The sequence below is a fragment of the Triticum aestivum genome, chromosome 3B (assembly GCF_018294505.1).
Source record: "Triticum aestivum cultivar Chinese Spring chromosome 3B, IWGSC CS RefSeq v2.1, whole genome shotgun sequence".
Taxonomy (NCBI): Eukaryota; Viridiplantae; Streptophyta; class Magnoliopsida; order Poales; family Poaceae; genus Triticum; species Triticum aestivum.
The window spans coordinates 845,337,030-845,349,008 of record NC_057801.1 but is presented as its reverse complement, the minus strand read 5'-3'; the positions used below and the strand labels follow the sequence as shown (position 1 = coordinate 845,349,008).

The following is an 11,979-nucleotide window of genomic DNA, read 5'->3' as shown; positions in this document are numbered from 1 at the left end:
ACCGACGCCATCCCCACCCACCACCGACGCCATCCCCACCCACCACCGCTGCCCCCACCCATCGCCGACCCCCTTCCCTCGCCTTCATCCCCCATATCCACTAGGCCAGGCGCGGCCATGGCATCCCCCCTCCTCCTTCTCTGCTGGGGTTAGGATTTCCACCTAACCCTCCCCCGTTCTGGCAGCCACGTTGCTCCACCGGCGACCTCCCTACTCATCTCCGGTCTCCCCCACTGGCTCTCCCTCCACCCTCGACGCCCCCCCCTCCCGAGCGGCACCACACCCTCTTCCCCTCCCCACCTTCTCTCTCTTCCCTTGGCCACCATGCACTGGGTCTCACACCTTGCCGCCGCCACCGGGATGGGGATCTTCGACCTGCTCGACCTGGCCGATGGCGCCTCGGGCGACGAGGCCGTCGCCCGCATCGTTAAGAAGGTCTTCCCACCCGACAACCCCAACAAGCCCACCAGGGCCACTAAGAAGGACGCCAAGTACAAGGCCAACACCGCCCCCACCCCCGACGCCCACGAGGACCCACAGCACCACCACCAGCAGCACTACCCCCAAGGTATCCAACAAGCGCGCCCCGACCCCACCCTCTCTCGATCTGTATGTTGGTCCCGATCACTACTTTCGATTCCCTGATCGGCCTGGCGACTGCATTATGGTGTATCGTGGCGTAGCGGGGGTGTTGGATTAGGGATTTGACACTCTAGATCAGTTAAATCTTTGTTAGTTCTTTAGTTTATCTAAACCGTAAAGATTAGTATAGCGTGCAACTTGGGCAAGTTCATTGTTGTTGTCTTATCTGTTATGACTTGTGATGTTGATGTGCAGTGAGCATTTAATTTTACTTGTTCTAAAATATCATCTACAATCTGCAGTCCATTGCGCTCGCGCTGTCAATATTTTGCACCAATTTGTTATTTTTGGCAATGCTCTACTATTTTTAAAAATATCGTGTCAAACATACATTTTCTTGATATTCTCTTTTTAAAACATTTTGCCACTTGTCCATCAGTTTGGACTTTTGGATTGAATGAATTGGCTGGTACACAAATTTAATATGGTGTAGAGCCAACAAGAGGTCTTGAGTTCCAAGACCCGGCAAAAACACTATCAAGTAAAAATAGTTGCAATCTAAAGTAGACCCACATTATTGCTGCTAAGGATTCCCTGCCTGGGAAGGGAGTTCATATTGAATTCCTCCTCCGCTGTCTGATGCTTTATGTCTTATGGTCGACTATCTTTTCTTTTCCAATCGTATGTGTTTCAACTGTTGTGTGTTTAGCGATGTGCCATCTGATGTCATTTAAGCTGTAGAGTTTTTGTTTGCTGTTGTTTATCTTTCTTTCATGAATTATCTTTTTTGCTAATAGAAAGGGCAGTGCTAGTTAATAAATGAAGTTGCATGCCTTTGCTTCTTCTTTATATACGTGATTTCATATGGATATAATATGTTGTTCATTAAAATTAAGATGTTGACCAAGAATATTACTTTTGTTTTACTTCTGCATTTGTCATTGCTAAGGTCTGATGCAGATACACTTTCGATAGAACAACTTCATGTTTTGAACCAATTCAATTCTGCAAAAAATTAAACGTCTCAGTTTTAATATGCAAAGAATGACATCAGGCATTCATCAAGCTGTGCTACTACCACAAGATAGACTGCTTGTTCCATTCATATGAGAATGTGCTACTGCCACGTTGATTAGGATGAGTGTACCATGCATGCTTTCCTTATTCAACATGATATGTGTCTATATGGGTTGATGTACCAAATCAAGCTGGGTTTGTCCGCCCTCTTGAAGCATATGTAGAATTGCTATATAGGCTGTAGAGGGACATGCATGGGGAAAATTTGTTCTTGTTCCGAGTTAGATTGCCATTTATGCATAGTACCAGTTCGCATGTGCAATCCCTTATTTATTTTCCTGAATGTCTTGAACTGTCAAACATTCTTCTTTAATTGTGTGATGTTATGTACTGTGGTACCTAAATGTTATTAAATGATTAATTCAGCATGCTTATGAGGAATGTTGATTATTTTTGTGCATTAGCTTCTGCTGGGATTTTTGGGTCGATTTGTACCCATTGGTCCATTATGGTGGTGATCCTCTTTATTTTATTGGCTGAATAAGCTTGATCTTGGAATGATCATGTGTATTGGAACGTACAAGATCATGTGGAATTAGTTAAGTTGGTATACATTTGTTGCATGCTCCATTAGTCGTTTATACTTGAAACCTGGCCTATCATTTTTAATAAATATTACATCATCAAAGTTGTTTTATGCATGTTGCGGGTAACTGTATACTCTCTCCTAACAGTTTTATTACTTGTTGTATGCAGGCTGATTGGAGCCTACAATCAGGCTATTTTTTTTCTCCTTTAAACGCCTATTTTTTTGATATCAGGTGCTCCTTGAGCTGTCTAAGAACAAGCAGACCAACATTTCACCATCTTCGGCCGCCCCAGGGTATTTCATCTCTTTGGCCTCTTCCAGCACTATCTTCTTTGTTCCTGACTATAAATATTGATGCATGTGCCCTGTTTTAAAGTGGAAAATCATTTGCTTGTAGCTTGTACTGTCCATCTGTTGTGTTAACTTGCACTGTGCTGGTACTTATCATTTGCAAAATATATCTCCGTTTTCGCTATTATGAGAATCTCATATGCATTGTTTCCTGTTAAATCTAAAGTTTTGCAGCAATTTTTCATCGTTATGAGAATTTTATATTCATGGATTCACTTGATTATGTTTCTAAAATATCATAATCTTTTATTTCCAGATGTTGGCCTTCAGTCTTCAGGAGTTGGAGCTCTAGGAAGAAGAATCCTGAAGAAAACACACATCCAGCAATGCGTTTTAGCTCACTGGGCTAGTTATCTGTTTATTTAGTTGTATTTTAGCTCACTGGAGTAATGCACCCAACAATCTGATGAATCAATATGGTTCTAGTCAAATGAACTGATGGCATGAATACATTCTATCAAAATTTGTAATTCACTCATGGATCCTTACGGTAAGGGTTATTGTGCATATGAAATAAATCAACCTCAACTTGGCTTAGGTAGAAATGAGATGTCTGCATCAGTGACATGTAAGTCCAAATAGGGGAACGACTCTGCTAGAAGTGAATTGTTCCATTTACCAAGCCACAGAGATTCATATCCTATGTTTCCCAATCTACATGAACATATCCCCCTAAAAATAATAGTAAGAGTACACTATTCTCAAATCATATTCATCCTCTCAAATTTCTCCTTGCGCACATAAACGCATGCCCAAGCTGTAGAGAGACAAATATGAGCAACAATAGTTTAAGTGTGTGTCACTGATTAATCGAGGCAACCCGGAAAAACCATCATCCATATGAAATATCTTCTCATGCATATTAGTGCTTGCTAGTCGAATAACTGATATAATCAGGTTTTAATTGGAATAGATCTAGATAAACAATATTTTTAAATAATGTGTTATTATATTTCACATTAGGATATCCATTACTAAATTATTCATGGGAGTCCTTTTAGTTTGTACGGTGATAAACATGAAGTAATGATACCGCGTTGAGTGACAACCAGTTTCATGTGATGCATAATATTGGAGTAAGATTCTATAAATTTCTTTGATTGATTATTGAATGTGCATATATATGTGATTATTTATTCCTGGCCATGTCCCTTTCTTTTATGTAGCTAGTCTTCTGCTATTAATATATGCATCCGGACCAAAAATTAAGATCTTATTGTATATCATAATCAATTGAAGTCATTAAGTCAAACATGGGAATATTTCACCTTTCTTCCATGAAGGTGAGAATAAAATATGACAATCGTGAGAGTACCCTCGCCCCAACCCCCACCCAACATGAGGCCACCGCCTCGGCGTGCACAGACCATCCACCCAACTAGGGCCAATTGAGGCCTCGCTGCCACCCACACCAGTAGCAACATAGGCTCTTCTGGTGGATGCCCTGTAGCCGACAAGAAGAAGAGGGTTGGAGGAGCGTGCCACAATGACAAAATCCTAATCGCCCTTGAATGGCCTACAGAGAGTGATGCGAGGGCGAATCGCAGGATGGAACTATAAATTTCCTCTCTATGCTACGGTTGATCTTGCACCATATCCTCATCTCGGTGATATCTAGTCAAGAAGGTAGAAAGGATTTTGTAGCTTCAAACAAGGTAAAAAAAATCTTGGATGAACGTAGCGTGAGGATTTGTAGAGATTAATTTGAAGAGGTCATTGGCATACTTAGGAGGTTGGCCTTGGCCACGTAGTACATTCCAAGAGCAGAAAATAAAACTAGTTTTGTGAGAGAGAAAATTTGTGTGCACCAGGATAGGATAGGATTGCTACCTCAATGATATGAGGTCACTAGACGACCGATTGCGTAAGGATGGACGATCCAAAGGATACATGTACCTAACATAGCAAGGCAGGGGGCGTTAAATATCTGACGTTCCATTGGCATGGTTTACTGGCTGTTTCTTAGGTAATAAGTTCTTGTGTTGTCGGATGTGATGTTGGACCTAATATTTGTATGGTCCAAAGGACGATATTTGTGTGAATAAGAACGACTTAACAGGTAAGATTATGATTCCCCTTAGAAAGGAAAGATTCTGATTCACGGAAAAACATGAAGGAATTTGCATATATATAGCAGTGTGACCCGCGTATTTGCGCAGCTATACTTGATATATATTATTCGTTGTTGCATTCATCTAGGATAATATGACAACATTTACATCTCGGGACAATAAAATTAGATTTTGGCGCAAATTCAGTTCCTTTTTGTATGAAGTTGTTGGCAAGTACAATGGTGTGTGATGGTGAAGGACGAAAAGGGTCATGGTATGTGTCCCATAATGCAAAAAAAATATTATCTCTCATACTATTTTTCAGCTTTCGCTATTCCAGTCCTTCTCATCCCTTGATTCTATCCACACAGATTTTTTGGAATTTTAGAGAAAATGTAAATATTTATTTCTTATACTTGATTTTTTTATTTGCCCATATTTCTATGAATACCATATCATACCTGATCCATATGCTCGATGTCTTCTCGTAATACTCCAATTCTATCTCGCTTTCCAATGTAAATCAATGTAACTATCATTGAGTGTTGCCGAGATTTGTGAAATGTTCTCTCACTCACCCTCGTCATAACTTGTTATTCTCTGTGGTGCGAATGTCATTGTTTTCTCTGGCAGTAGTTTGTCTAGAGAATGTTATCCTATTTAATTTTTCTGCATTAGTCAATAATATGCAACAAAAATTACAGGAGAAATATTGTAGCCAGAACGTGCAGCTTGATAAAACACAATCAGAATTATTAAAAAATCAATATATCAAATTTTATATATATGAATGAATCATTTTATTTATCCACATCATAAAAGATTTATCTAGGATGTATTTTACAAAAGATTAAAAAACTCGTATTCTCGACCGACATGATAAAACTGCATATATAATTATTATCACAAACTGACAAATTTCTTGGATGTTGGTGTTTATGATTGGTTGGCGATCTTTGCATCTGTCCCTCTGACATTTTTGTTGATTTTTGTGGCTGTTTCACTATGTAGTTTGTGAATGTTTTTTCTATAGCATTTTTTCCTTGGGTAATGTTGCCTTCCTATTACTGCTGGCCTTGCGGAGTTTCTATAGACATCATGCAAAATTATGTACTCCCTCAGTTTCTTTTTACTCTGAATATGAGCTTGTCTCAAGTCAAACTCTTCAATGTTTGACTAACTTTTATACGAAAAAATAAATACAAAATTGACATCATTAGATCCATTGTGGAATAAATTTGTCATATTATATTTATTTGGTATTGTAGATCTTGATATTTTTCCTATAAATATATTCAAGCTTTACAAAATTTGGCTTCGGATAAATATAATAAATGGAGTAAAAACAACCGAGGGAGAACATATATGCCTAAGCAAAAGTATTTCCCTTTTTTACCGGTAGGCCTTTCCTTGTCTATATGTGCCACATAGATGCAAACCCAAATGGCTAATTTCTCGATGCCTATGTATGCGATCCTTTTTGTGTGTGACCGTTGCTCACTGATTAAAGTCATGAATACTTTTGTTTATCTTTTAATCTCAACCTTTATATTAGAATCAAGAGATCGTGTATTTTTAAGATACGTCGATTTTGATTATATCTTATTAAGAATTAGTGACATATATTCCTGTTGATATTTAGATTTATGCATCAGTTCTTGTGTTTTTATTTATAAACATTTAACGGTGCGTAGTTTGTAATCATTGCATGCTGACACCTCAGTCTATCTTTTTTTTTGAAGGCCCGTACTTTTATTTGTATTTCAAATATCTCCATTTATTTGTATGTTCACAGCCTTTTTTGTTTCTCATACTCATGATCCTAATCTATCGGGCAAAATATTTTTGCCTAATAGACGAGACATGTCTATTGAAGTATATAGTACTTCTAGTTGACTTTCATACGTGCAAGTATCGCTGGCCTGTATAATTTTTTAGGCGTGCTGCACTTTAGCTTTCTTGGACGTTTGGGCGTCTTGGTTCATGGCCCGATGCCAAGATGAGTGTGTTTTATTGGCTGCCATCTCCATCCCGGCAGTGAACTCCGGACGCGGCAGCATCACATCAAGCCATTGATCTATCTCCTTGTCTAGCCCTGCGTCGAACCCCGGCGGCTTAGGCATCGTCATCTGCATCTGCTCCGTATCTATCCCGTCGGCCAACCCCGGCGGCGGAGGCATCTCCTGCACATCCATCCGGGCGGCGACACCTGAGACGGAGGCAGCGGCGCCATCACCATCTGCTGCATATCCATCGCGGCCTCGAACCCCTGCTCCTGTGGCGGAGGCGCCAGAAACTGCAACTCCATCCCGTCGCTGGCGGTGCCGCTGCTGCTACCGTACTCGAAGGTGCTGCCACCGAAGATCCGGGGCGGCGGCGGCGGGGCCACCTCCGCCATGCGGCTCATGTGGGCGTGCATCGCCTCGAGAAGAACCTGGTTGGCGCGATCGGAGAAGGCGTCCTTCATCTGCATCAGCGCGGCGAAGAAGGCCGCCATGTCCTCGTCTCCCATGTCGCGCGCCTTGGGGTCGAACCAAGCCGCTATCTGGTCCCCCGCAGAGCGCTCTTTCGCCATGGCCTTGTCCGTGCGCTTGGTCCGCTTCTTCAACTCGACCAGCTCCGTGCGCAGCTCGTCGAACTCCTGCTGCAGCTTCTCGAGCTTCTCGTCTTCGCCGGCAGCGCCCTCCCCCGCCAGCAAGCGGTCGTCGGCAGCGCCCTCCTCCCTCGCGCCAGCCCCCGCAGCCTCCCCCGCCAGGAAGCGTTCCACGACGGAGTCGACGGAGGGGTGGCCGAAGGAGAAGGCCCTGCCGCGGGGAGAGAAGGCGAGGGCGGCCACCCGGGCGCCGGTCAGGACTGCCAGATCCGTGGCCTTGTTGAAGAACCCCTGGCGGCGCTTGGAGTAGCAGACGAACCGGGCATCCTCCTGCTCGATCCTGCGGATGACGATCTTCTTCCACCTCTCCGGTTGGGCGCCGCCATTGCTCGCTTTCTCGGTGGGAGGACGAGGAGTGGCTGTGGGTGTGGCTACGTCTCGGGGTCAGGGGGTTTATATAGCAAGCGTCCGGAGAGGAATCCCTTCTTCGCTGGGCTACGTACATTAAAACTCGTGATTGGCAATGAGATACGATTGGGTATGCGCTGAGCTTATACATAAACTCACGCGTCAAAGGATAACTACACACCCTATTATTTAGAAACCATTCCTTCGCACCCACCAACGACCTTGCACACAACAAATCACAGTAAACCATGCAACATACCGCGTCCTCCAAGCCCGACAGTTCGGTCCACCAACAAATCGTTTGGTTCGTTCTGTTCGGTTATAACCCAAGTCACCTGATACTTTGGGGAGGAAGAAATCGAGAGTCAAAAGCTTGGGCAAGTAAAGTAAATACGAGCTGATGACCAAATCAACCGTAAGATGCATACCGCACAATGTTCTGGCCGGAGGAATTAATGCTAAGAGGAAATGACAGACGCGTCGTCGTCCTCGGAGCTCCTGTCCCGCGAAAGAGCAGCGGTGCTCGTGAGCAGACCAACGCAAAAGAGCGATGAGCACACCAGAGCCATGGGTGCCGCTGACCGCCGACGCTCAGTTTGTGTGAGTTGAGAAAAAAGGAGGCTGTGGTGCTACCTGTGCAATTGAGCGAGAATTGTTGTTCGAGTTCCAAAGGTAGACTAACTCCCATCAGTCCATCTCTCTTATCACATGTGAGTATCCACAAAAGCTGTGTGGGCAAAACACCGCCCCTTATCGAAGAGCCAAAACTTCAGCAATGAATGGGTCTAAGACTCCCCAAGCCCCGAGGAACGCCGGATGAGACCGGGCTACACCTCCCGCTCCTACTTTCATGCAAACAAACATTTCTGTATGAGTTGGACGTACGAGCCAAATTTTGAGATGGTGCGTCCAATGAACATTTTTTTAATCAATTGGACGTACGAGCCAAGTTTTTTTTTGTTTTGAGGGGAGGGGACGTATGAGCCAAGCTTTGAGATGGTGCGTCCAATGAACCTTTTTTCCTTTTCACAAAAAAACTCATGGATCGTCGATCGCGTTTTGACTTGGATCCAAAACAAATCCTATGTGAGTTGTTTTGGAACTCTTTTCCTTTCTTTTTTATGGTGATCGAGACTTGAATTTGTTTTTTTTAACCCAAGCAGGATACCGTGGCCTCACCATTGTCCCACCGACGTCTTCGTCCAGCCAAATCTAATTCGGATTGCTCTACTGGGTCAAAAAACAAGGGATCGGCATGTTGTATGTATCCTTCGCCCTTATTTTAAGTTCAGGGAGCAGGGATAACATTTCATGCACCCATTTAATCGCCTGCACCGGATCATACCCATCACGATCACCGATTGCGACAAGACCAAAGAGTAAACTGTATAATTAATAAATGGGGATGATCTTGCATCTATCACCATCTGAAAACATCTTATCCAGCAAGATATCGATGGATCTAGCCTCGGTAAATGAAGATCAAACCGATCCTTAACATCAGTCCAGAACTTGTTTGCGTGAATGCAGCGGATGAGCGCCATTAGTCTTTGTGCGTGTGTGCACGTGTAGACGTATTAATTATTAAATTAATTCTACTTGGTACATACTGGTCAACCAATAAGGGCCGTCGTATCGGCCCAAGGGAGGCGGGATCGGAGAGCAATCCGTGGGATGGGGTGATTGACCAATCGCAAGCAAGCAGCAAAACTATCAATTCTTTTCTTTTCATTCACTCACAAGGAAAGGAAAGAAAAGAAAAGAAAAGAAAAGAAAAGAATCCCCAAACGACGCAGCGCCTCGATTCATTCATTCATTCATTCCTCTCCTCCGTTGGCTTCCCCACATCGCCGCCGCCGCCACCCACCGCCTCGTCTCCCACGTCGCTGCCGGCCATGGCCTCCGCCCTCTACCTCTCCCTCTCCCTCACCGCCGCCGCACCCACCCTCCCCTCATCACCTCCCCTCTCCTCTCGTCACAAGAGAAGAGAAGAGAAGAGGTTAGGTCAGGCGGCGGAGGCGGCGGCGGCGGCCCAGATCCGCCACGGTCGCCTAGGGCCTCGACGGCCAGCGCGCGCCGGGACATGGCCTCCGACGACGCGGCCGTCAATCCAAGGTACTCGATGGGGATGCTGCTTCCTTGTGCTCTGCTCCGTGTCTGCTCGGCTAGGGTTCGTTCGGTGCTGGTGCTGCCTGCGCCTCCGGTCTGGTCTGGTGGACTAGGTAAGCTGCTCTCTCGGTGGTTAAATCTCACGCCTTGTGCCTTGTTGGTTGGTGGAGATCGGTTCCTCGTTTTGATTTTTTGGACACACTAGAAACTGGATCAAGAAGATTGGCCGTTTGCAATGAGGATTGGGATTTACACTAGTACGAATAGATTTCATATCTGCAAATGCAATGAGTAGAAATTGATCAAAATTCCTCCTCCTCACTTTGTTATGTCCAATTTGCTTGCTGTATTATATTGGGCGTGTGAAAACTGAAACTTTGATCTAATATGATTTTCGCTGTGCATTTCCCCTAAATCTGTCTAGACCAGCAAATCGATCGATCCAGGTCAGAAATTAACAAAGTATCGGTTGAACTACACCGAGCTCCACCAGCCCTGCTTGTTTATTCTACCCAACCACTTGCTGTTTATTCTACGTTGCGGCTCTAGTTCATCAATTGCATGCCTACAGCTAGTCAGTTATATCATACAATTTTATATTGCCGCGCCAGCGCTTTCATATATTTCTTGATGGCTTATTGTTGTAAGCACCAGAATCAAATAAAACATATTTATTGCGGTGATGGCTGAAAGATAGTATTTGCCATGTATTTGCCCCTCTGCTAGTTTTTAATTTATTGCAAGATAGCGATTTTGTTCTGTTAGCATTTCTCCGAGGATTAATAAAACAAGGATGTGCTATGCCTTTCATGATGGAATCCTAAGATTTTAGCGGTCTAACTCGCTCTAGTGAAATTATTTCCATTTTCTAACTATTGCCCACTGCCATTGCATATATGTCTATCTTATTATCAGTGTAAGAAGATCATTTTGTACTTACTTAGCTTAAACTATAATTATGAAAAAGTTCCCTTTTTTAGACAAGAATGTTCGCCGAATATTGACTAGCTGCATGGCAGGTGGACCGTGGCTGCTCCGAACGGTTGACTTTACCACTTGAACTTACTTGGAGTTCACCTTTTGCAAAGTGGCATCCTCAAGAAGCTGCGTGATATTCGGCATCGGCTACAACTGCGATGAGTAAGTCCTCTGTCCCCTCTCTACCCTGCTGGCCGTCGACACGAAGGTGTTGCTTCTGGTGATTTGCTTTTAGTGGTGATGCTATTTAAGCCCTGGTTGTGGTTTTCGCGTCCTGTTTATGCCCATGCTATGGTTAATCATAGGGTTCCTGGTTAGCACTGCCGTTGAATTTATTTGATTTCTCACAGCCTATAATCATGGTTTCAGTTTACCACTATAAACTGGTTGTGCTTCTTATGAAGTTTACTTGGCCTAGGTTTGGTTATAGGGTCCTGGTTATGTCTGCCTTAAGTTCATATATGTGGTCTGGTGGTTATGCATTATTTGCTTGCTGTTAATATTTTTGATAGGGGTTTTCTTAGTTTTGGAGTTAAAACATGCTACTATCTACTCTATGATACTTGAGGCATCATTCTTTTTGATTGACGTTGTTATTTTATTCATATGGTCTTGAGCGTTGGTAACGCTGTCTTTTATAGCAGGTTATTTGTTTCCCAGACAACGTGAGCAAAAACGTACCAAAAATAGAGATGAAACTATATGGTGTTCATTATTAGGGGAAAGTTTCATTGCATTTAGTACAACACTGCTGTTGGTTTCTGAGTCAGGAAGCTAGCTAGTTACTTTGTCTAGTATCTCCTGGTCTGATTTGTTTAGGCTCACAATGAGCTCCACCAGCCCTGTTCGTAGTCAGTCGCGTGTGCCACCTTCAACCCAAGATCCAACCCCTCCAGCTTTAACCCATCATCCGCTGCCACTACTGCTAAAGGCTGGATGTCTAGTGCATGTTTAGTTGAGGTAGAAATATTCTACGCTACCACTTGTTGTTTATTGTACATGGCGGCTGTAATTCATCAACGGATCCCTGCAGCAAGTCAGTTATATCAAATAAATTTTATATTGCCGTGCCAGTGATTTTCATATTTTTTTGATGGCTTATTGTTGTAAGCACCAGAATCTAAGACATATGTAATGCAGTGATGGCTGCATGACCGATTGTTTCTCGGTTCTTCACCATGTTTTTGCCCCTTTGCCATTTTTTTATTGTAAGAGATCTCTTGTCCTGTTCGCATTCGCTTAGGATTAATAAAACAATGATGTACTATGTTATTCATGATGGGATCCTGAGATTTTAGCGG

General features: G+C 43.5%; 1 protein-coding gene and 1 pseudogene across 1 annotated transcript; one reads left to right on the top strand and one right to left on the bottom strand.

Annotated features, from left to right (window-relative positions):
• Positions 1-6,524: 6,524 nt before the first annotated feature.
• Positions 6,525-7,569, bottom strand: LOC123068122 (agamous-like MADS-box protein AGL23; annotated as a pseudogene).
• Positions 7,570-8,059: 490 nt separating this feature from the next.
• On the top strand, positions 8,060-11,409 carry LOC123068121 (uncharacterized). Its single transcript, XM_044490604.1, has 3 exons — positions 8,060-8,162; positions 9,388-9,813; positions 10,720-11,409. The coding sequence occupies exons 1-3, from the start codon at positions 8,060-8,062 to the stop codon at positions 10,758-10,760; spliced, it is 570 nt and encodes a 189-aa protein (XP_044346539.1). The 3' UTR covers positions 10,761-11,409.
• The last annotated feature ends 570 nt before the right edge of the window (positions 11,410-11,979 follow it).